The sequence below is a fragment of the Dendrobates tinctorius genome, unplaced genomic scaffold (assembly GCF_039654945.1).
Source record: "Dendrobates tinctorius isolate UK_male_01 unplaced genomic scaffold, ASM3965494v1 ptg000049l, whole genome shotgun sequence".
Classification (NCBI taxonomy): domain Eukaryota; kingdom Metazoa; phylum Chordata; class Amphibia; order Anura; family Dendrobatidae; genus Dendrobates; species Dendrobates tinctorius.
Genome location: NW_027361717.1, coordinates 10936467 through 10962984, shown reverse-complemented (window position 1 = coordinate 10962984; position 26518 = coordinate 10936467). Strand labels below are relative to the sequence as shown.

Sequence of the window (26518 nt, the reverse complement as noted above, 5' to 3'; positions counted from 1 at the left end):
CCATCTGAACGTAAGTATGACGTGGGGAATCGGGAATTGCTGGCCATGAAATGGGCATTTGAAGAATGGAGACATTGGTTGGAGGGAGCTAGACATCAAGTTGTGGTCCTCACCGACCACAAGAATTTGATTTAGCTTGAATCAGCCAAACGCTTGAATCCTAGACAGGCTAGGTGGGCCTTGCTTTTCACGCGTTTTAATTTTGTGGTCTCTTTTCTTCCGGGCACTAAGAATGTTAAGGCGGACACCCTTTCTAGGAGTTTCTTTGCGGATTCTCTTATTGTGACCGAACCTACTACCATTCTAAATGAGGGGGTAGTTCTTTCCGCCATCTCACCCGATTTGAGACGTGCCCTGGAGGAATTTCAGGAGGACAAACCTGAATGTTGACCTATGGGAAAATTGTATGTCCCTGACCAGTGGAGGAAGAGAGTAATGTCTGAAATTCATTGCTCCGCGTTGGCTCGTCATCCAGGTATTTTTGGTACCAGAGATTTAGTGAGTCGGTCTTTTTGGTGGCCTGCCTTATCTCGTGATGTCAGGAATTTTGTGCAGTCCTGTGGGACTTGTTCTCTGTGCAAACCCTGTTCTCGTTCTAGTGGGTTGTTGATGCCCCTGCCGGTGCCCAAGAGGCCATGGACCCATATCTCATTGGATTTTATTTCTGATCTCCCTTTCTCTCAGAGAATGACTGTTATTTGGGTGATCTGTGATAGATTTTCTAAGATGGTCCATCTTGTACCACTCCCAAAGTTGCCATCTTCTTCAGAGTTGGTGCCCTTGTTTTACAACAAGTGGTTCGTTTGCACGGGATTCCTGAGAACATTGTGTCGGACAGAGGAGTCCAGTTTGATTCCAGATTTTGGGCAGACTGAGAGAACAAACCAGACTTTGGAGTCCTATTTGAGATGTTTTATATCTGCTGATCAGGATGACTGGATCTCATTTTTGCCGTTTGGTCGAATTCGCGCTAAACAATAGAGCTAGTTCTGCCACTTTGATGTCTCCCTTTTTCTGTAACTTTGGGTTTCATCCTCGATTTTCTTCAGGGCTAGTGGAATCTTCGACCTGCCCAAGTGTGGACACTGTGGTAGAGAGAATGCAGCAGATTTGATACCAAGTGGTTTATCATCGTTAGTCATTTAGGACAACATTGGATCATTCAGAGATCCACAATGAACTTCTGGAGTGAGTTTGCTGCACTGAAAGTAAAGGGGACGAATAATATTTCACGCCCCACTTTTCAGTTTTTGAATTTCCACAAAAATTTAAAATAACCAATAAATTTCGTTCAACTTCACAATTGTGTTCCACTTGTTGTTGATTCTTCACCAAAAATTTGCATTTGGCATTTTTATGTTTGAAGCATGATATGTGGGAATAGGTTGAAAAGTTCCAGGGGCCCGAATACTTTCGCAAGGCACTATATATATATATACTTTGTGTATATATCTATTCTTTCTATTTTTTATTAAACATATCAGTGTGATTCTACTGTATTGCGCACTGAATTGCTGGCTTTTGTTAAAGGACACCGGTGCGTATTTCTCGCAAGTCACACTTGTGGTCGTGTGTAATCTGTTTTTTTCTCGCACCCATAGACTTGCATTGGCGAGTCTCGGCAAAGAATTGCTGACAATCGCAGCATGCTGCGATTTCCTCTGCACGTATAAAAAGGGCGAGAAAAAAAATCGGATGATGGGAGCAGCCCCATAGATTAACATTGGTCCGAGTGCTATGTGATTTTTTATCGCATAGCACTCGTCCGTATTTCTCGCTAGTGTGACGCCGGCCAAATAGTGATTTGATTCAGAAAAGAGCGACCAGAATGGTGACCGGTCTGCAAACCCTGTCTTATGAGGAAAGGTTGCAGGATTTGGGAATGTTTAGTTTGCAAAAGAGAAGACTGAGAGGAGACTTAATTGCTGTCTACAAATATCTAAAGGGCTGTCACATTGTAGAAGGATCAACTTTATTCTCATTTGCACAAGGAAAGACTAGAAGCAATGGGATGAAACTGAATGGGAGGAGACACAGATTAGATATTAGAAAAAACTTTTTGACAGTTAGAGTGATCAATGAGTGGAACAGGCTGCCACGAGAAGTGGTGAGTTCTCCTTCAATGGAAGTCTTCAAACAGAGGCTGGACAGACATCTGACTGGGATGATTTAGCGAATCCTGCTTTGAGCAGGGGGTTGGACCAGATGGCCCAGGAGGTCCCTTCCAACTCTACGATTCTATGATTCTATGATTCTATGATGATCACTCCTGGGAAGGTTCACCATTGTTTCATGTTTTTAACATTTGTGGATAATGGTTCTCACTGTGGTTAGCTGGAGTCCTAAAGCTTTAGAAATGGCTTTATTATCTTTTCCAGACTGATAGATCTCAATTACTTTGTATCGTGGCATTATGTCTAGCTTTTGAGAATCTTTTGGTTTACTTCACTTTGTCAGGCAGGTACTAATTAAATGATTTCTTGATTGATAACAGGTGTGGCAGTAATCAGCCCTGGGTGTGGCTAGGGAATTTTAACTCAGCTTCCCAAAAATATGATAAACTACAGTTAATTTATGTTTTAAGGTGGAAGGAGGCAATTTTTCACACAGGGTCCTGTAAGTTTGGATGTTGTTTTCCCTTAATAATAAACACCTTCATTTAAAAACTGAATTTTGTGTTTACTTGTGTTATATTTGTCTAATATATAAATTTGTTTGGTGATCTGAAACATTTAAGTGTGACAAACATGCAAAAGAATAGGAAATCAGGAAGGGGCAAACACTTATTTACACAACTGTGTGTGTGTATGTATTTATGTGTATATATACACTCACTGGCCACTTTATTAGGTACACCATGCTAGTAAGGGGTTGGACCCCCTTTTGCCTTCAGAACTGCCTCAATTCTTCGTGGCAGAGATTCAACAAGGTGCTGGAAGCATTCCTCAGAGATTTTGGACCATATTGACATGATGGCATCACACAGTTGGCGCAGATTTGTCGGCTGCACATCCCTGATGCGAATCTCCCGTTCCACCACATCCCAAAGATGCTCTATTGGATTGAGATCTGGTGACTGAGGAGGCCATTTGAGTACAGTAAACTCATTGTCATGTTCAAGAAACCAATCTGAGATGATTCGAGCTTTATGACATGGCGCATTATCCTGCTGAAAGTAGCCATCAGATGTTGGGTACATTGTGGTCATAAAGGGATGGACATGGTCAGCAACAATACTCAGGTAGGCTGTGGCGTTGCAACGATGCTCAATTGGTACCAAGGGGCCCAAAGAGTGCCCAGAAAAAATTCCCCACACCATGACACCACCACCACCAGCCTGAACCGTTGATACAAGGCAGGATGGATCCATGCTTTCATGTTGTTTACGCCAAATTCTGACCCTACCATCTGAATGTCGCAGCAGAAATCGAGACTCATCAGACCAGGCAACGTTTTTGCAATCTTCTACTGTCCAATTTCGATGAGCTTGTGCAAATTGTAGCCTCAGTTTCCTGTTCTTAGCTGAGAGGAGTGGTACCCAGTGTGGTCTTCTGCTGCTGTAGCCCATCTGCCTCAAAGTTCGACGCACTGTGCGTTCAGAGATGCTCTTCTGCCTACCTTGGTTGTAACGGGTGGCAATTTGAGTCACTGTTGCCTTTCTATCAGCTCGAACCAGTCTGCCCATTCTCCTCTGACCTCTGGCATCAACATGGCATTTCCGGCCACAGAACTGCCGCTCACTGGGTTTTTTTTCTTTTTCGGACCATTCTCTGTAAACCCTAGAGATGGTTGTGCGTGAAAATCCCAGTAGATCAGCAGTTTCTGAAATTCTCAGACCAGCCCTTCTGGCACCAACAATCATGCCACGTTCAAAGGCACTCAAATCACCTTTGTTCCCCATACTGATGCTCGGTTTGAACTGCAGGAGATTGTCTTGACCATGTCTACATGCCTAAATGCACTGAGTTGCCGCCATGTGATTGGCTGATTAGAAATTAAGTCTTAACACACAGTTGGACAGGTGTACCTAATAAAGTGGCCAGTGAGTGTGTATATATATATATATATACTAGCTGAAGAGCCCGGCGCTGCCCGGGCATAGTAGCTAACTGTGGTTAGTTATAACAAAATATAATTATCCTCCATCCCATAGTCCCGTGCCCATATACCCATCATACATATCCACGATCCCATAGTCCCGTGCCCATATACCCATCATGCATATCTTCCATCCCATAGTCCAGTGCCCATATACCCATCACACATCCTCCATCCCATAGTCAACCATTATGACATCATAATGAGCGGCGGGGCTTGCAACCTATGACGACATCAGCGCCGCCATGGCAACCATTATGACATCATAAGGAGGGGCGGGGCTTGATACACACACACTTTTTCCCCATTATGTAGATAGGGGCAAAATTGTTTGGTGAATTGGAACGCGTGGGGTTAAAATTTTGCCTCACAACATAGCTTAGGACACTCGGGGTCCAGACGTGTGACTGTGCCAAATTTTGTGGCTGTAGCTGCGACGGTGCGGATGCCAATCCCGGACATATATAGCTTTATATATTAGATATATACAGTATATATATATACAGTATATATATATATATATGTGTGTGTGTATATATGTGTATTGTTATGAATGGGTCACCGAGGAGAAAAAACAACACAGGCTAAGTCTCAGAAAACCAGAGAGGTTAGTAACTATGCAGATTGCAGATCCCTGATCCTAACCACACAACTAGCAGCAGTCGTGGAGCGTACCTACGATGAATCTAGACGCCTTGTCACAACCGGAGGACTACATAAGCATAAAGCAAGAAAAGGGGAAAACTAACTTGCCCCAGAGCAGACCCCAAAGGAAAGACAGCCCCCACACATGTATTGACGGTGAAACAAGATGAAAACACAAACACAGGCAGGAAAATAGGCTGAGCAAACGATGGGGCCAGAAACTAGAAAGGACAGGAAAGGAAAGACACTGTCTGCAATCTGCCAAAAACCCTACAAAAATAATGTCCAACACTTCTGATAGCAAAATTAACCCTGAAGTCACTAGACTTCACCCTCTATATCAGCACTCTGAAATATTCTGAGACAGAGCAAAAAGAGCCAATCTAATAAGGGACAAAAAGGCAAATTGGCAAATACAGATAAATAAGAGAGGAAATTCAGCACAGCCCCAGCCGGGGCTGGCTGACCACACAAAAAACTTAATAGACCAACAAAAGCAAGTGTGAACATTAGCAAAAAACTTAGCTTGAGAAGACTGGAACAGAGCTGAAGTCCAAGACCTGAGAAGCAGACTAAATCACCAGCACCAGGATAGGGCTTCGGCTGTCTTATATCCAGTCTGATACTCCAGAGATCCAATCGTTATCATCATCATCAGGTGGCAGATCACTACCAATTAAACCAACCGCACTACCTCCTGTCACCACCAGAGAGAGAACGGAAGGAGAACTCTCAACTGATTGAGCAGAAAATGAGTTCACAACAGTTCCCCCCCTTGAGGAGGGGTCACCGAACCCTCATCCACACCACTCGGCCGATCAGGATAGGCCCGGTGAAAAGCACGAACCAATTTATTGGCATGAATATCAGAGGCAGAGACCCAAGAATTATACTCCTGGCCATAACCCTTCCATTTGACCAAATACTGGAGTCTCCGTCTAACCAAACGAGAATCCAATATTTTCTCTACCTCATAGTCCACATTGCCTTTAACCAATACAGGGTCAGGAGGTGCCGCCACAGGAACTACTGGCTCAACAAACCTCTTCAACAGTGATTTGTGAAATACGTTATGGATCTTGAAAGTAACTGGAAGAGCCAATCGAAAAGAAACAGGATTAAGAATCTCCAAAATCTTATAAAGTCCAATAAATCTTGGCTTAAATTTTGGAGATGCAACCTTCATAGGAATATTCTTAGATGACAACCAAACCATATCACCCACTTTAAACCGGGGACCAATGGTCCTATGCCGGTTGGAAAAACGCTGGGCCTTTTCCTGAGAGAGTGACAACTTATCCACATTAGTCAGAATAGGATTTTCAGGTGTCAGAGAAAAAGCCCAATCCTGGGGATCGCCGTGCAGCAAGGAGATGACAATTTTAACCTGCTGCACAGAGCTCCCCGATGAGTTAGGCTTCAAGGCAAGAAATAATTTACAATTATTCTTAAAATTCAGAAACTTAGACCGATCCCCAGAAAACACATCAGGAGTAGGGATCTTGGGTTCAGCAGCATGTGACAGAATGAGGTAGGTGGAAATTCCCTGTACTTCAGCAGCAAGTTGCTCCACACGATCAGAAAGTTGCTTAATCTCCATTAGGAAAAAAAAATTCTCCTACGGCCCCAGAGAAAAAGAGGAAAAAATACATTAAAAAAAAAATTCTGACACCTTTTTTTTTTTTTTAAAACAATTTTTTCCTGCTTTTGAGTACCCTAGAATCTGCGGTAAGGCTGGTGATTCTGTTATGAATGGGTCACCGAGGAGAAAAAACAACACAGGCTAAGTCTCAGAAAACCAGAGAGGTTGGTAACTATGCAGATTGCAGATCCCTGATCCTAACCACACAACTAGCAGCAGTCGTAGAGCATACCTACGATGAATCTAGACACCTCGTCACAACCGGAGGACTACATAAGCCTAAAGCAAGAAAAGGGGAAAACTAACGGCCCCAGAGCAGACCCCAAAGGAAAGACAGCCCCCACACATGTATTGATGGTGAAACAAGATACAAACACAGGCAGGAAAATAGGCTGAGCAAATGATGGGGCCAAACTAACTAGAAAGGACAGGAAAGGAAAGACACTGTCTACAATCTGCCAAAAACCCTACAAAAATAATGTCCAACATTTCTGATAGCAAAATTAACCCTGAAGTCACTAGACTTTTCCCTCTATATCAGCACTCTGAAATATTCTGAGACAGAGCAAAAAGAGGCCAATCTAATAAGGGACAAAAAAGGCAAATTGGCAAATACAGATAAATAAGAGTGGAAATTCAGCACAGCCCCAGCCGGGGCTGGCTGACCACACAAAAAACTGAATAGACCAACATAAGCAAGTGTGAACATTAGCAAAAAACTTAGCTTGAGAAGACTGGAACAGAGCTGAAGTCCAAGACCTGAGAAGCAGACTGAATCCAGTCTGATACTCCAGAGATCCAATCGTTATCCTCATCATCAGGTGGCAGATCACTACCAATTAAACCAACCTCACTACCTCCTGTCACCACCAGAGGGAGAACGGAAGGAGAACTCTCAACTGGTGGAGCAGAAAATGAGTTCACAACAGTGTATATTGTAAGGTAGCGTGTTATGAATGAGTCACCGTAGGAGGCAAAAGCAGAAATACTAGCTAAGTCCAGAAAACCAGAGAAGTTGGCAGCTATCGGATTGCAGACCCCTGAACCTAACAACAACAACTAGCAGTAGCTGTGGGGGGTTCCTACGGTGCCCTAGACCCCTCGATCACAGCCGGAGAACTACATAGCCTAAAGACAGAAAGGGAAATCTAAACAGCCCCAGAGCAGACCCCAAAGCAATAGGCAGCCCCCAACATATAATTACGGTGAAGCAAGATGAAAAAATACTCACACAGATAGAAAGATAGGCTGAGCAAATGATGGAGCCCAAGCTAACTAAATAGGACAGGATAGAAAAGCTGCTGTCTGCGATCCGCCAAAACCCTCTCAAAATAAGAGCCAACAGACTGATAGGGAAAAAAGCCCTGAAGACGCTAGGCTTCAAAAAGACTATATCAGTACTCAGGCATTTTCTGAAGACAGAGCAAAAAGGAATTCAGCTCACCCAGCAGGGGAAGGCAGAAATCCAGAAAAATAAGGCAAAACAAAACAAAAACACAAATGCAAAAAGCAGAGCAGAAAACTTAGCTTTAGAGGAGCAGGAATCAGACTGGTCTCCTAGAATCCCTCAGAGAAATCACCCGCAAGGCAGAAGGGCGTCGGCTGCCTTATATCCAGTCAGCAATTCCAGTCACCATCATTCTGCTGAGGTGCTTTGTGATCAGCCTCACTACCTTCCTTCACCAGAAGAGGGAGTTCATCAGACCTCAATGGTGAAGGGGAAAATGAACTCACAACAGTAGCGCTTATTATTCATGCTGGGGACACACACTTGGCAGCAGATTAACAGGGCCCGGCACAGGGTTTTTAACATAAAACGTCCATACGGTTTATTATTAGACGGCATAAACCATGGAAGCACGAAGGAAAAAGTAACAGTCTTATGTCAAAACAGAAGAATGTTCATGACAGAGCTCTGCTCTGTTAGACCTGTGGTCACACAGGCTGTGCCATGTCCAGCACGCAGGCTCTCGCCTAAACATAGTTAATTCAAGCTGTCCGGGGTTACCTCTTAGTTACTCCTCATGCAGGACGTCCGTTCCCTCCTGGGGACTGTCCCACACACACAGGCCAATATAAACAGGCTTCACCAGGTCCGCGGCCTCAGCATGTGCTCTTCAGGAAGGCAACACCTTCAAGTAACTAGGCCTTCCGGGACCTTCCACATGGCCCAATCAGATCCATGCACTCTCTCTCATGTGACCCACCCTGCTCACCTTATATGGTCCGTAGCCACACCCACAGGTCCTGCAGATTCACAACGACACACATATCTTTAGACAAAACGGGGTACAGTGAGCCCCTCACCACAGTGTGTGGTACATGGGTAGCCAGACCCTCCCAACTCTCAAAGCTACCCATAGCCCGGACACAAATGTGAGCAACAACTACTTTTATGCACACTTAAAAAAACACTCCGGGCTACATCACAGGGAGCTACCATCTCTGTGACACGTACCTTCCATTATCCACTTGACCACCAGTCACACCACTATATATATATATATATATATATATATATATATACTGCTCAAAAAAAATAAAGGGAGCACATCCTAGTACATTGTGTTGTTTAAGTGTACCCTTTCTTTTTTTTGAGCAGTATACATACAGTGGGGAAAATAAGTACTTGATCCCTTGCTGATTTTGTAAGTTTGCCAACTGACAAAGACATGAACATTCTATACCGTATTTTTCGGACTATAAGACGCACCCCAAATTTTCAGAAGAAAACTTGGGGGAAAAAAATTAATGTGTCAAATGGGGGTCCATCTTACCATCCAAATTCAGCTTACCTGGGGAGTATCGGCAGCGCTGGTGGAGTGTGCTCACAGGGAGTGTTTGGTGGTCCAGCGATATGACTCCCATCCCAGACTGGTGCACCAGGTTCGGCAGTACTCTGTGGTGCGGGGGCTTCGCCAGCATTTTGTGAAATCCCGGAGGCCCCCACACATCCAATGCTGTGATGCGGTGGCCTCCTGAAAAATTGGTGCCAGAGGCGGTACATGCGCACATTGAGATCTCGGCAATGGAGATCTCGACACCGAGAACTCATCTCCCGAAACCTCAGGAAGAGATCTCGTTGCCAAGATCTCAATCTGAGCATGCGCCGCCCACGGCAGCCATTTTCCCACATCACAGCAATGGATGGGCCTCCGGGCTTTCACAAAATGTCGGTGGAGCCCCCCTGCACCACAGAGCACCGACGAACCTGCCGCACCAGCCTGGGAAGGGAGTATGATCATCGCCCTGCAGCGTCAGACCGGGACTGCCCCAGAATCGCCAAACTCCTGCTGCCACCACACTACTTGTAAGTATATTCCGACTATAAGACGCACCCGCATTTTTCTTATAGTCCAAAAAATACAGTAATTTTAAGGGTAGGTCAATTTTAACATTGAGAGATAGAATATCAAAAATAAAATCCAGAAAATCACATTGCATAAATTATATAAATGTATTTACATTTTGCAATGAGAAATAAGTATTTGATCCCTCTGGCATACAAGATTTAATACTTGGTGGCAAAACCCATGTTGGCAAGCACAGCAGTCAGACATTTTTTGTAGTTGATGATGAGGTTTGCACACATGTCAGGAGGAATTTTGATCCACCCCTCTTTGCAGATCATCTCGAAATCATTAAGATTTTGAGGGTGTCAATTGGCAATTCGGAGCTTCATCTCCCTCCATAAATTTTCTATGGGATTAAGGTTTGGAGACTGGCTAGGCCACTCCATGACCTTAATGTGCTTGTTTTTGAGCCACTCCTTTGTTGCCTTGGCTGTATGGTTTGGGTCATTGACTTGCTAGAAGATCCAGCAATATCCCATTTTTAATGTCCTAGCAGAGTGAAGGAAGTTGTCACTCAGGATTTCACAGTACATGGCTCCATCCATTCTCCCATTGATGCGGTGAAGTAGTCCTGTGCCCTTAGCAGAGAAACTCTCCCAAAACTTAATGTTTCCACCTCCATGCTTGACAGTGGGGATGGTGTTCTTTGGGTCATAGGCAGCAAACCAAAGACACCACTGTGTAATAACCCTAATGGCCACCAGGGCAAAACCAACTCTAAGCAACCAGCTCAAAGGAAAAAAAAAGGTTACTTATTCAAAACCTGTCATATCCAACCTGGATCATGACAGTACTCTCCCTCAATGAGGGGCCTCTGGACCCTCAAGACGGCTCCTCATCAGGGAACCACCTACAGAGGGGACGCCCAGATCAAGAGTTCACCTCTGCAACTACCTGTACTTCAGGTTAAAGACAAATGGGCACGGCTGGTATTGGCAATGTATGTTCTGGCGGCATTGCACATCCCTAGAGCACCGTCCTGGGGAGCGAGTTGTGTATGAGCATGTTTGAAGGTAAAACAAGCTGACAAGACTCCGCACACACTTCCACTAGATGTTATTTGGTGGACACGCATACACGCTCGTTCACACACTGGTCCGGACCAGAACGTTTATTGCCACTCATAACTTTGTCAAATACTGTGAATTTTTACTGGAACTGACAACAGAGGCGTCCCCCTGTGTCACCACACTCACACATCCTCTATTCACCAAGGGAAACACCACCCTCCAACCCCTCCTACTACGAGGCCAGCGCCTCTCTGGGTTGGCTAATGGCGAGGGTTGAGACTTGCCCCTACTCCCTGGCAGCACCCCTGCAGCCACAACTGGAGGAGAAGAGGACAGGAATATGAAGGAAATATACACTCCCTGGTCGCCTTCCTCCACACGACCAGGAGGGGGCGGCTTCTTCGGTGGTATGGAAGATTTGGCGTGAGCCCCACAGACTATAACACAAATCCACCCACCACAGGGACATACCCCTTCACCTCGGGGAAACCCAGGCAGCACCATGGGGACACCCACTCCTCCCACCTGCCTGGGTGTGTCCACGTGAATGAGCAAGTCCCGCTCACAAGCAGGGACTCTGGGGGCTTCTTTGCCACAGCCGCAATTTGATTTTCTGGTTGAGCCAGAGGGAAGGCCCCAGACCCTGATAACTGCCGCTGGAACTGCTTCAACACACCATGCAGCTCCTCACTCACCTCAGTGAGGCCCAGCAACAATTACTCACTGGCCTGATCTTGGCCAAAGGCCTACCAGAAAAAAAAATGTAAGGTTGGTGATAGTGTCATGGTCACGTGTGACTGGACACACCGCCTCCAGCAGGGCGAATTTAAATAATAGAACGTGCAGCTGGATACACCGCCTTCAGCAGGCGAATTTCAGTAGTACACGTATGTCTGGATACACCGCCTCCAGCAGGGTGAATTTCAGAATAAAGGGAAAAACCAGGAAAACAATTACAAAGGTGGCTGTTATGAATGGGTCACCGAGGAGAAAAAAACAAAACAAGCTAAGTCACAGAAAACCAGAGAGGTTGGTAACTATGCAGATTGCAGATCCCTGATCCTAACCATACAACTAGCAGCAGCCGTGGAGCATACCTACAATGGTCCTAGATGCTTTGTCACAGCTGGAGGACTAAATAAGCCTGAAGCAAGAAAAGGGGAAAACTAACAGCCCCAGAGCAGACCCCAAATTAAAGACAGCCCCCACACATTTATTGACGATGAAACAAGATGAAAGCACAAACACAGGCAGGAAAATAGGCTGAGCAAACTATGGGGCCCAAACTAACTAGAAAGGATAGGAAAGGAAAGACACTGTCTGCAATCTGCAAAAAACCCTACAAAAATAAAGTCCAACACTTCTGATAGCAAAATTAACCCTGAAGTCACTAGACTTCTCCCACTATATCAGCACTCTGAAATATTCTGAGACAGAGCAAAAAGAGGCCAATCTAATAAGGGACAAAAAGCAAATTGGCAAATACAGATAAATAAGAGTGGAAATTTAGCGCAGCTCCATCCGGGGCTGGCTGACCACACAAAAAACTGAATAGACCAACAAAATCAAGTGTGAACATTAGCAGAAAAACTTAGCTTTAGATGACTGGAACAGAGCTGAAAACCAAGACCTGACAAGCCAGAATGAATCACCAGCACCAGACTAGGGCGTCGGCTGTCTTAAATCCAGTCTGAGATTCCTGAGGTCCAATCATCATCCACATTATCAGGTGGCAAATTTCTACTGATTAAATCAGCCTCACTACCTCCAGTTACCACCAGAGGGAGCCTGGAAGGAGAACTCACAACTGGTGGACCAAAAAATGAACTCACAACAGGTGGCCCTGCGATAGGGAATGGGGACGTCGAGACCTCCTGCACTCCCCTGAGTCAGTGTCTCTACACTCCTAACGATCCCTAGGCCGGTTCCGCACTGGGCGCCGATCAGGATACCTGAAATCCTTAGCTCGCCCTGAACCAATCCCTTACTAGTGAAGTGGAAGGTGCAGAAACTAATTCCACCACTGCACCAAAACACACATTGAGGAAAGTGACAAACAGGGAAACACCACTTAGCTTTGCTCTGTTGCTAATGCTCCAAGCAACAGAGTCCGACACCTGAGTGCATCTTTTTCTCCAACTGGATCCAACACCTCAGTGCAGCTTTCCAGCAACAGAGTCCCGCATCTGAGTGAAGCTTTACAGCAAGAGTCCAGCATCCGAGTGCAGCTTTCCAGCAACAGAGTCCTGCATCTGAGTGCAGCTTTCCAGCAACAGAGTCCAGCATCTGAGTGCAGCTCTCTTCCAGCAACAGAGTCCAGCATCTGAGTGCAGCTCTCTTCCAGCAACAGAGTCCAGCATCTGAGTGCAGCTTTCACCATAGCAGCCACTCCACCAAGCTTTGCAAGAACTCCTCGCTGACACCATAGCTGCCACTCCACCATGCTTTACAAGAACTCCTCTCTGACACCATAGCTGCCACTCCTCCAAGCTTTGCCAGAACTCCTTGCTGACACCATAGCTGCCACTCACCCAAGCTTTGCAAGAACTTCTCGCTGACACCATAGCTGCCACTCCAGGATTCTGACTGGGCTGCCCGGGACTCTTCTCAAGTTCCTTCCTTCACCAAGGATGGTTGGAAAACACCAATATCACTAAGGTTAGTGAGAACACCTGACACACCTTTATAGTTAGGAGCCAGAGTCTCACACCTGTTAGAGATTCACATGCAATAACACTCACCACCACCGGGGGCAAACTAGAACCAAAAACACCACTGTGTAATAACCCTAATGGCCACCGGGGGCAAACCAACTCTAAGCAACCAGCTCAAAGGAAAAAAAAGGTTACTTTTTCAAAACCTGTCATATCCAACCTGGATCATGACAATCAGGTTAGCAGTATCTGAGCATATATTGCTAATATCCATCGGATAAGACCCTATTTGCGCTGACTTTTCCTACAGTTCTAATGGTGGTCCAGTTTGTTGATGTCTTTTTTAATATGTGGTGCCCAAAACTGGACACAGTATTCCAGATGAAGTCTGACCAAAGAGGAGTAGAGGGCAATAATGACTTCACGTGATCTAGACTGTATGCTTCTGTTAATACAGCCTAGAATTGGTTTTGCCTTTTTTGCTGCTGCATCACACTATTGACTCATGTTTAGCCTGTGTGCTATTAGTATACCCAAGTCATTTTCACATGTGCTGTTGCTTAGCCCTATTGCTCCCATTCTGTATATGATTTTTTCATTTTTATTGCCCAGATGTAGTACTTTGCATTTTTCCGTTAAAAACCATTCTGCTAGTTGCTGCCCACAGTTCCAGTTTGTTTAGATCTTTTTGAATCCTCTCTCTTCTCTAGTATTAGGTATCCCTCTTACCTTTGTGTCATCAGCTAATTTAATCAGTTTACCCTCAATTCCTTCATCTAAATCATTGATAAAGACGTTGAACAATACAGGGCTCAGGACAGAGCTCTGCAGTACTCCATATATATGTATTTTGACAGGGTCACGGGCACAATGTATGAAGGGAAATACCTGTCACTGCTTATACTACAGTCAATGATGTAGAACCAGATTATTTTTGCCTCCAGCACGCTAAGTGCTGGGAGGGTAAATCTTAAAGTTATTATGGACTGGTTTTATGTGAGCACCCATAGAGTTATATGAGAGACAGTCTGAGTGTGTGTTGGGAGAGGGAACACTCACATGTAGCTCCAGGAGGAGTGGAGGACATTGCTAGGTGACTGCAGGTGGAACCTACAGAGCAAGGACTCTGTTGCACTTTGTTTGTTTTGTTTTTCCGTTAAGCCAGAAAGGCTCTGCTTTTGTTTTCGTGGACCCTACCTTGGTCTATGCTGACTTTAATAAACCAGCAGGTGTTTCACTATCCAAATGTTCCTGTGTCTACCTGAAGAAGCAGCTAAGCATGTCAGAGAGAGAGAGAGAGAGAGAATTTGTTGGTGGGGAGGAGATAAAGAACTTTTACTATGGGGCCCTGTGATTTCTATGGATGCCCATCGTGTACTCAAGCAAAATACTTTTAATAATAACCCCAAATGTCCCATGACCGTAGAATAGAAAAGATGATACAAATATTCGGCACATGACCATACTGGTAAGTTTGTGTTTCAGCAAAAAGTAGCACGGAATCCCATCAGAGAAAGAAAAAATGGTTTAGTTCCTGTAACCGAGATCTGTTTTTTGTCGAATTCATGATGTGGCGCGGTGCTTTCTATATGTGCAGAGAGATCCATTCCTCTGTTTTGTATGAAATGGAAGATTGTGATTTCTCTATGCTGTAACAATGACTTTAAATTTTTCAGAAAATTGTACATTTTAATGGCAAATTTTAATAATTTCACTCCATCAATTACTTGATGATTCTTGTTACAGAAATACGTAGCATGACATAAATGGCACTTTCTTACCAATACATCAGGAATATCCTCATCTGGACAGCAGAAGTATCGTATCACAGTGGCAGACTTCCAGACTGCTAAAAATATTGGTACAAATGCCAGAACTATTCCAAATACACAGAGAAGCCCGGTGTACAGCCCAGATTGTTTCCTTCCTACAGGAATACAGAAGAGGATCACAGTTATTCAGGCACGCTATCATATTCGGCTATTAAGCGAGCGTAGACATATACTGTATATCGTCTTCAACTTGTGATTGGTACAATTGCCCCTCAAAAGCAGTAGATAAGGCTTTGTTCATCTGTTTGTAGAGGATCCAGTATAAAAAAAAATGGATCCGTCACAAACGAAACAAAAACAAATGCAAATCGAAAATCAAAGTTTTGGTTCATAGATTGCATCTTCTGTAAGAGAACCCCATGTAATGTAAAGTACTGAGGGATATGTTGGCGCTATCAAAATAAAAATTATTATTATTACACGGATCCCTGGTATTTCTCCATCTTCTCATATTCCTTCTTTCTGAGTTGCTCTCACTTAGCACAGCCACATCTTTTATCATTGCTGTCTTCTGATCCTTGTCTACTATCACAATGTCTGGTTGGTCAGCCAACACCTGATTATCCATCTGGATCTTGAAGTCCCACAGGAATTTAGCCTTTTCATTCTTCATCACTTTTTCTGGGGTCTCCCACCTGGACTTAGGGGGACTTAGCCCACATGCTGCGAAGATGTTCCTGTGTACAATTCCAGCTACTTGTTTGTGTTGTTCGGTATATGCCGTTCCTGCTTGAATTTTGCATCCTGACACTATGTGTTGGATGGTTTCTGAGGTTTCTTTGCATAGTCTGCACCTCGAGTCTTGTCTAGTGTGGTAGATTCCTGCTTCTATGGATCTGGTACTTAGTGCTTGCTCTTGTGCTGCTATGATTAGTGCCTCTGTGCTGTCTCAGAATCCAGCTTTCTCCAGCAATTGGTAGGATTTCTGCATGTCAGCCGCCTCCATTATCTGTAGATGTTCCTGTTCTTCCTTCCAGATCTGTTGTTGCTGCCTTAGGCTTTCTCTCAGCATCTCATCTTTTGGTGCCATCTTTCTGATGTAATGTATTCCTGGATACTCCTTGTTTCATACGTGATGGTGGCTTTGATGCTTATCAAGCCTTGACCACCCTTCTTTCTGTTGGTATACAATCTATGGGTATTAGACTTAGGGTGGAGACCTCCATGCATTGTGAAGAGCTTTCGTGTCTTCACATCTACAGCTTCCATTTCTTCTTTTGGCCAGCACACTATGCCAGCAGGGTATCTGATAACTGGCAGGGCATATGTATTGATGGTGTGGATTTTATTCTTCCCATTGAGCTGGCTCTTCAGGACCTGTCTTACCCTTTGATGGTATTCGAATGTTGCTGCTTTCCTTGCCTCCTCATCATGGTTACCATATCCCTGTGAGATGCCGAGGTATTGCAGCATGTCTGTACATCTGCTATGTGCCCTGCTGGTAATTCCACTACATCATTTTTGACTACCTTGCCTCTCTTTGTAATACCAACCGGCCGCACTTCTCCAGTCCGAATGACAGCCCGATGTCTTCACTGTAGATCATTGTCAGGTGGATCAGTGAATCGATGTCTCGTTCATTTTTCACATACAGCTTGATGTCATCCATGTAGAGGAGGTGGCTGGTGGTGCTTCCACTCTTGAACATGTATCCATAGCCAGACTCTGTAATTATCTGACTGAGGGGGTTTAAGCCTATGCAGAACAGCAATGGGCACAGTGCATCACCTTGGCATATGCTGCATTTGATGGTCACTTTTGCTAGTTGTCTTGAGTTGACTTCCAATGTTGTTCTCCATAGCCCCATTGAGTTTCTGAGGAAGGTTCTTAATTTCCTGTTGACATTGTAGAGAGCCAAGTATTCACAGATCTATGTGTGTGGCATTGAGTCATAGGCTTTCCTGTAATCAATCCAGGCTGCGCTGAGATTGGTCTGCCTAGATCTTGAGTCTTGAGCTCTATCTACTAGGAGCTGGTGCTTAGAGCCTCTGGTGTCGGTCCCAGTGCCTTTCTGATGTCCCATATACTGGTTCATATGGTTCTGTAGCTTGGTGGCTATGATGCCTGACAGGGGTTTCCATGTTGTTGTAAGGCAGGTTATTGGGTGATAGTTGGATGGAACTTTTCCTTTGTGAGGATCCTTCATGATCTGCATTGTTCTTCCTTGTGTTAGCCAAGCTGGGTGGTGGCCTTCTAGCAGTTAGTTCATCTGCTTTGCCATGTGTTCATGTGTGAGAGAGGCACCAGGACGTAGTCATGGCCGAACACAATGGTACTGTTGTGCCCGGGCCTCCCCTCACAGGAAAAAGGTACAATATTTTCTGCATAGTGCGATCTGTACTCATGGTGCTGGCAGAGTCCTCCCTCTGCCTTCCAGGGCTACCTTTGGTCACTTGAACACAAATAAAGACAGAGTCCAAGCTTAACTCACAATGCAGAACTTTACTGACGTCTCTTCGCAGCTCATCCAGATTCCAATCATTATGGGCAATAGAATCTTCGTTACATTCCAAAGCAGCTTTCCCTTCTTTATTCTCTTTCCTACGCAGCCCGAGATCGGGTCGTACCCACTTGTACATATTACTGGTGTCCCTCCTATCTGTACTCTCTATCACTGGTGCTTCCCTAAGCCGTTTAGCCCCGGCTCCTAGAAAATGTGTCCAGGCTGCGAGCCGCCACATGGTGAACACTCGCCCGTCTGCCCTTTGTTTTCTTCAATTCCTTCACTGGGGAATTCTATCCCCCTGACCTTGCTGCTATGCTTGTTCTTCTTTACTGGATAGCTGGGCACTTTCTTTAACATTGCTAGCAGTCTGTGTAGGGCCCTGAGCACTTTAGCTCATGTCAACTGAGGGTTTTTCAACCTAGGCAACTAAGCCCATCTACAGGGTTTGAACACCCCTGCCCTAATTCCCTCTAACTAGGAAGTCCCTCTCTATTCCTATACAGCTAACCCCTCTAATGGTTAACCCCTATATCTCCAACTAAAATGTAACAAACTCTATGCCCCATAACACTAATTACACTATCACTAGTATGTATATAGGTTAAACAGCAACATGAAATATACATGTGACATCACAATACGTTGTTCTTGACCCGCTGTTGGATGTCTGTTTCTGTAATGGTGACTGTATCTTGCTCTGGATGGTTGCTGAGTTTCATTCTCAGATCTTGCAGCCACATTGCACTGGTGTGTGTTTTTTCCTTCTCCCATATGTTCCTCCAGTATTGTTCAGTCTCTGCTATTGGTTTTGTTGCTGCCTTCGTGCTGGTACTCTGTAGTTGGGAGTTGGGAGAACCACTTTGGATGGGTTGTACCTGTCCAGCTTGGTCTTATTCTGACTTCCCTTCATGTCACTTTGATTTTAGTCTCCAGTCTTCTTTTCCGAGGGAGTCTGTTCTTGCTGGTTGTATAGCAAAGCATTTCCATGATTGCTGAGGCAGTAGCATAGTTTGAGTTATGGATGTATTGATGCAAGTGCTCTATTGGCATCTTCTAGCATACTGTATGGTGGTGTTTCTTTGCTGAGCCTTGCCAGTCGATCTCTGGTATTGATAGTATTTAGTTTATCTAAGATCATCTGTTTCAGGTTTCATATCCATCCTCATACAAGCTTCATATATCTGCTCTCATTTGGTCTGATGTTATTTTAGCATTTCATCTGATCGAGGTTCTCTTGCCTTGTCCATGAATTGTTTTTGTTTGTTCCAGTAGCCCATTTATCATCAGATTGTCCTGGTTCCTCGACATCTGACGCAGACCTTGTTAATCCGGGCGATGTCCGAGTCTCTCTTTGTTAATGACACTCTCATGTTTATTGAGATAGGAGCAATAGTGTTAGTAACCTTGCCCAAGGACCACTACTGGTATATTAGTTCAAGGCAAAGCCAGAATATGAACCCCAGTCTCCCACATTGGTGGTTGTTCACTTTTAGCAGCACCTACGGTAGGTATTATAGTGTTAGGAACCTTAGTATATAAGGTCAGAGCTGGGATTTGAACCATTACACTATACCAGCCACTATATATATATATATATACACTCACTGGCCACTTTATTAGGTACACCTGTCCAACTGTGTGTTAAGACTTAATTTCTAATCAGCCAATCACATGGCGGCAACTCAGTGCATTTAGGCATGTAGACATGGTCAAGACAATCTCCTGCAGTTCAAACCGAGCATCAGTATGGGGAAGAAAGGTGATTTGAGTGCCTTTGAACGTGGCATGATTGTTGGTGCCAGAAGGGCTGGTCTGAGAATTTCAGAAACTGCTGATCTACTGGGATTTTCACGCACAACCATCTCTAGGGTTTACAGAGAATGGTCCGAAAAAGAAAAAAAATCCAGTGAGCGGCAGTTCTGTGGCCGGAAATGCCATGTTGATGCCAGAGGTCAGAGGAGAATGGGCAGACTGGTTCGAGCTGATAGAAAGGCAACAGTGACTCAAATTGCCACCCGTTACAACCAAGGTAGGCAGAAGAGCATCTCTGAACGCACAGTGCGTCGAACTTTGAGGCAGATGGGCTACAGCAGCAGAAGACCACACTGGGTACCACTCCTCTCAGCTAAGAACAGGAAACTGAGGCTACAATTTGCACAAGCTCATCGAAATTGGACAGTAGAAGATTGGAAAAACGTTGCCTGGTCTGATGAGTCTCGATTTCTGCTGCGACATTCGGATGGTAGGGTCAGAAATTGGCGTAAACAACATGAAAGCATGGATCCATCCTGCCTTGTATCAACGGTTCAGGCTGGTGGTGGTGGTGTCATGGTGTGGGGAATTTTTTCTGGGCACTCTTTGGGCCCCTTGGTACCAGTTGAGCATCGTTGCAACGCCACAGCCTACCTGAGTATTGTTGCTGACCATGTCCATCCCTTTATGACCACAATGTACCCAACATCTGATGGCTACTTTCAGCAGGATAATGCGCCATGTCATAAAGCTCGAATAATCTCAGATTGGTTTCTTGAACATGACAATGAGTTTACTGTACTCAAATGGCCTCCTCAGTCACCAGATCTCAATCCAATAGAGCATCTTTGGGATGTGGTGGAACGGGAGATTCGCATCAGGGATGTGCAGCCGACAAATCTGCGCCAACTGTGTGATGCCATCATGTCAATATGGTCCAAAATCTCTGAGGAATGCTTCCAGCACCTTGTTGAATCTCTGCCACGAAGAATTGAGGCAGTTCTGAAGGCAAAAGGGGGTCCAACCCCTTACTAGCATGGTGTACCTAATAAAGTGGCCAGTGAGTGTATATATATATATATATATATATATATATATAACAGATAGCAGCACAAACTTGAGCAGATTTTGGGTGCAATACTTCCTGAGTAATGCGGTTGTCCAACACAAAAATATAAATCCGGCAGCACTCCAATTCAAGGAAGAATTGTGAACTTTAATCCAGCGCCAAGTGGTGCAACGTTTCAACCTCACAGCACGGTCTTTGTCAAGCACAGTGTTACCATAGAATAGTGCACTTTTTCTACATATCTCTTCAATTTACCAATATACAAAAATTAGCATATATTAAATATAAATCATAATCAAAGTATATAAAAATTACATTGCAGTAAATATGAGAACCATCATAGTGTTTACATATATAAGGTGCATGTTAGAGTGCAAAAAATTATTGCACCCAAAATCTGCTCAAATTTGTGCTGTTTTTTTCTATTTAGCTATTTTTGTCCATTGATAGCTTGCACTAAATAAGCTTTTTTGTTTGATATTTATTTTTTTTTTGTCTGTGGACTATGGATATGGATCCAGATGAACCTGTGTTTTTTCCTACAGTGTGGAGGACAAGGAGAGGTGGTTCTGCTGCATTTTTGAATAACCCTTCTGTGTGAGAAATAAAGAGAAGATATGAGAGTGACCTGAAGCGGTTAACTACAATTGAGCTGTGTTTATTGACTCTGGGTGAATACTATAAGGCGAAAATCATACCTAGGGGTTTACGCTCGAATGTGAGGCCGAATGCTATGAATGGGTCACCGAGGAGGATAGCAGGCCCAGGCTAAGCCACAGAAAACCAGAGAGGTTGGAAACTAAGCAGATTGCAGACCCCTGATCCTATCCACACAACTAGCAGTAGCCGTGGAGCGTACCTATGATGATTCTAGACGCCTCGGCACAGCCAGAGAGCTAACTAAGCCTAGAGCACGAAAGGGGAAATCTAAACTGCCCCGGAGCAGACCCCAAAGGAATAGATAGCCCCCCAACATATATTGTCAGAGAGACAAGATGAAAACACATACGCAGGCAGAAAAATAGACTGAGAAAATGATGGGGCCCACACTGACTAGACAGGACAGGAAAGAAAAGACGCTGTCTGCAGTCATGCAAAAAACCCTGCAAAAAGTCCAACACGTCTGATGCATAAAAAACACTGAAGTTGCACGACTTCGCCCACTATATCAGCACTCTGGTATATTCTGAAAGCAGAGTAAAAAGAGGCCAATCTAATAAGGGACAAAAACAAACTGGCACAAGCAGTAACATATGGACGGTGATTCGGCACAGCCCCAGCCGGAGCTGGCTGACCCACACAAACCTGAGATAGACAAAACCAGATCAAATGTAAACAGAATAGCAAATGAACACTTAGCTGAACAAGCAGGGACTGAGCTGGAAACAAGTACCTCAGGAGGCAGGAAGAAAATCACCAGCAGGGATACAGGGAGTCTGCTGCCTTAAATCCCAATCTGAAACCCAAGATCTCCAATCGTCCTCCTCATTATCAGGTGGCAAGCCTTTGTCAATCAGATCAGCTCCACTACCTCCAGTAACCACCAGAGGGAGCGCAGAAAGAGTACTCGCAACCCCTCTGTCAATCTGACCAGCTCCACTACCTTCAGTAATGACCAGAGGGAAGCCAGAGAGAGACTTCACAACAGTACCCCCCTTGAGGAGGGGTCACTGAACCCTCATCCACGCCACCAGGCCGGTCAGGATGGGCCCAGTGAAAAGCGCGAACTAATCTTTCGGCATGAATGTCAGAAGCAGAGACCCAAGAATTATCCTCCAGGCCATAACCCTTCCATTTGACCAAGTACTGTAGTCTCCATCGAGCCAAACAAGAATCCAATATTTTCTCTACCTCATACTCCAAATTACCTTTAACAAATACAGGGTCAGGAGGCGCTGCCATGGGAACTACTGGCTCCACAAACCTCTTCAACAAAGATTTATGAAACACGTTATGAATCTTAAACGTAACAGGAAGAGCCAAACGGAAACAAGCGGGATTAAGTATTTACCGAATCTTATAAGGTCCAATGAATCTTGGCTTGAATTTTGGAGACGCAACCTTCATAGGAATATTCTTTGAAGAAAACCAAACCAAATCACCCACTTTAAACTGGGGACCAATGGTCCTATGCTAGTTGGAAAACCGTTGGGCTTTTTCCTGAGATTGGGACAACTTATCCACCATGCTCAGGAAAACCTCTGCTGCATTCTCTCTACCACAGAATCCACACTTGGACAGGCCGAAGATTCCACCTGCCCAGAAGAAAATCGAGGATGAAACCCAAAGTTACAGAAAAAGGGCGACATCAAAGTGGCAGATCTAGCCCTATTGTTTAGCGCGAATTCGGCCAAGGGCAAAAATGAGACCCAGTCATCCTGATCAGCAGATATGAAACATCTAAAATAGGACCCCAAAGTCTGGTTTGTTCTCTCAGTCTGCCCATTGGTCTGAGGATGAAATGCAGAGGAGAAAGATAACTGAATTCCCAGTTTGGAACGAAAAACTCTCCAAAATCTGGAAACAAACTGGACTCCACTGTTCGACACAATGTTCTCAGGAATCCCGTGCAACCGAACCACCAGTTGTAAAAACAAGAGCACCAACTCAGAAGAAGATGGCAACTTTGGGAGTGGTACAATATGGACCATCTTAGAAAATCTATCACAGATTACCCAGATAACAGTCATTCTCAGAGAGACAGGAAGATCAGAAATAAAATCCATTGCGATATGGGTCCATGGCCTCCTGGGCACCGGCAGGGGCATCAACAACCCACTAGAATGAGAACAGGGCTTGGACCGAGAACAAGTCCCACAGGACTGCACAAAATTCCTGACATCGCGAGACAAGGCAGGCCACCAAAAAGACCGACTCACCAAATCTCTGGTACCAAAAATACATGGATGACCAGCCAATGCGGAGTAATAAATTTCAGACATTAGTCTTTTCCTCCACTGGTCAGGGACAAACAATTTTCCCATAGGGCAGCGTTCAGGTTTGTCCTCCTGAAAATAGAATCATAGAATTATAGAATCGTAGAGTTGGAAGGGACCTCCTGGGCCATCTGGTCCAATCCCCTGCTCAAAGCAAGATTCGCTAAATCATCCCAGACAGATGTCTGTCCAGCCTCTGTTTGAAGACTTCTATTGAAGGAGAACTCATCACCTCTCATGGCAGCCTGTTCCACTCATTGATCACTTGAACTGTCAAAAAGTTTATTCTAATATCTAATCTGTGCCTCCTCCCATTCAGTTTCATCCCATTGCTTCTAGTCTTTCCTTGTGCAAATGAGAATAAAGATGATCCTTCTACAATGTGACAGCCCTTGAGATATTTGTAGACAGCTATTAAGTCTCCTCTCAGTCTTCTCTTCTGCAAGCTAAACATTCCCAAATCCTGCAACCTTTCCTCATAAGACAGGGTTTGCAGACCGGTCACCATTCTGGTCACTCTTTTCTGAACTTGCTACAGTTTGTTGATGTCTTTTTTAAAATGTGGCTCCCAAAACTGGACACAGTATTCCAGATGAGGTCTGACCAAAGAGGAGTAGAGGGCAATAACGAATTCACGTGATCTAGACTGTATGCTTCTGTTTATACATCCTAGAATTGCATTTGCCTTTTTTGCAGCCGCATCACAGGGCAATTCCTCCAGGGCACGTCTCAAATCGGGTGAGATGGCCGAAAGAACTACACCCTCATTTAGAAAGGTAGTAGGCTCGGTCACATCAAGAGAATCCGCAAAGAAACTCCTAGAAAGGGCGTTCGCCTTAACATTCTTATAGCCCAGAAGAAAAGAGACCACAAAATTAAAACGCGTGAAAAACAAGACCCAGCTAGCCTGTCTAGGATTCAAGCATTTGGCTGATTCAAGATAAATCAAGTTCTTGTGGTCGATGAGGACCACAACTTGATGTCTAGCTCCCTCCAACCAATGTCTCCACTCTTCAAATGCCCATTTCATGGCCAACAATTTCCGATTCCCTACGTTATAGTTACATACAGATGGGGAGAATTTTCGAGAAAAGGAGGCACAGGGATTCATCTTAGAAGTCACTGGATCTCTTTGGGACAAAACGGCTCCTGCACCAATCTCGGAAGCATCTACCTCCACCTGAAATGAGAGTGAGACATCAGGTTGCCGTAGAGCCGGAGCAGAAGTGAATCTCTGCTTAAGCTCCTGAAATGCCGAAACTGCCTCTGGAGACCAATTCACCACATCAGTGCCCTTCTTGGTCAAATCAGTCAGTGGTTTAACAATACCAGAAAAATTACTTAAAAATTTACAGTAGAAATTAGCAAAACCTAAAAACTTCTGTAGAGCCTTCAAAGAAGTGGGCTGAACCCAATCATAAATAGCCTGTTTCTTGGCCGAGTCCATTTCAATAGCAGACGGGGACAAAATGAATCCCAAAAATGAAATCCTCTATACACCAAAGAGGCACTTCGATCCCTTAACATACAGAGAATTTTCCCTCAAAATCCGGAACACAGTCCGGACATGTTCCACATGAGAATCCCAATCACTGGAAAAGATCAAAATATCATCCAGATAAATGATCAAAAACTTATCCACAAAGTCCTGGAAAATATCGTTCATAAAAGATTGGAAGACAGAAGGGGCATTAGTGAGCGAAAAGGCATCACCAGGTATTCAAAATGTCCCTCCGGAGTATTAAATGCCATCTTCCATTCATCCCCGTGCTTCATGCGAATAAGATTACACGCCCCCTGAGGTCAAGCTTGGTAAACCAGCAAGCACTTTTAACTCTGGAAAATAAATCAGAAATCAGGGGTAACGGGTACTGATATTTAACAGTGATTTTGTTAATGGAACGATAGTCCATTATAAATATAACAGGGGACAAAACAAACTGGCACAAGCAGTAACATATGGGCGGTGATTCAGCACAGCCCCAGCCGGAGCTAGCTGACCCGCACAAGCAGAGATAGACAAAACCAGATCAAATGCAAACAGAATAGCAAATGAACCACTTAGCTGAACCATGCAGGGACAGAGCAGGAGACATCAGACCTCAGAAGGCACAGAGAGAAAATCACCAGCAGGGATACAGGGAGTCGGCTTTCTTAAATCCCAATCAGAAACCCCAGATCTCCATTCGTCATCCTCATTATCAGGTGGCAAGGCTCTGTCAATCAGATCAGCTCCACTACCTCCAGTAACCACCAGAGGGAGCCCAGAAAGAGAACTCGCAACCCTTCTGTCAATCTGACCAGCTCCACTACCTTCAGTAATGACCAGAGGGAAGCCAGAGAGAGAATTCACAACAGCCGAATTTAATGATGAATTCTCCAGAATTTTGTGCAAGGGTCTGTAAGATTTCTAACAAGTACGCATTGGACACAATTTTATTGAATAGAAAGTAGAATTTTTACAACAGGAGAAGGTTAATGTATGTGATAATGTTACAGAATTGGAACTTAAAACTAAAAGGATGTATGTCGTACAATGATTGGAAGAATTTTTCTGAGAACATCTTTTCACATGTTTCAAAGTTACGTGATGAACTTGAGGGAAATAAGCGTAAAATGATGGCCTTAGGCTAAGTGCACACGTAGCAGAAAATTTCTGCTGGAAAACCTGACTCCCTTCCCAGAAACCGCACGTTTTTTTCTACTCATTTTCCGCACATTTTCTGCGCAGTTTTTGCGCATAAAATGGGCGGTTTTTATGCGTTTTTTCCGCGCATTTTCAAAACGCATAGAAATAGCCAGAAACGCGGAAAAATCCGCGAAATTAATGAGCATGCTGCGTTTTTTACCGCGATGTGTTTTTTTTGCAGTAAAAAACGCATCAGTATGCACAAAAAGTGCAAAATGCATATAAATGACTGGGAAGCTTATTTTTAGCAGTTTTTATAGCGGTTTTATTGGAAAAACCGCTAAAAATACCGCTAAAAAAAACGCTGTGTGTGAACACAGCCTTAATGCTGATTTTAAGATTCATTCTTTGTCTTAATATGCAGTATATGTGTTAATTGATATTGATGGATT

General features: G+C 44.4%; 1 protein-coding gene across 1 annotated transcript in view; it reads right to left on the bottom strand.

The window, feature by feature from the left end:
- Positions 1–26518, bottom strand: part of IL20RB (interleukin 20 receptor subunit beta) — a 170916-nt gene that overhangs the window by 16174 nt on the left and 128224 nt on the right. The window contains exon 6 of the mRNA XM_073576507.1: positions 15184–15329. Coding sequence (XP_073432608.1) covers positions 15184–15329 — 146 coding nt within the window. The remainder of the gene's footprint in view (positions 1–15183; positions 15330–26518) is intronic.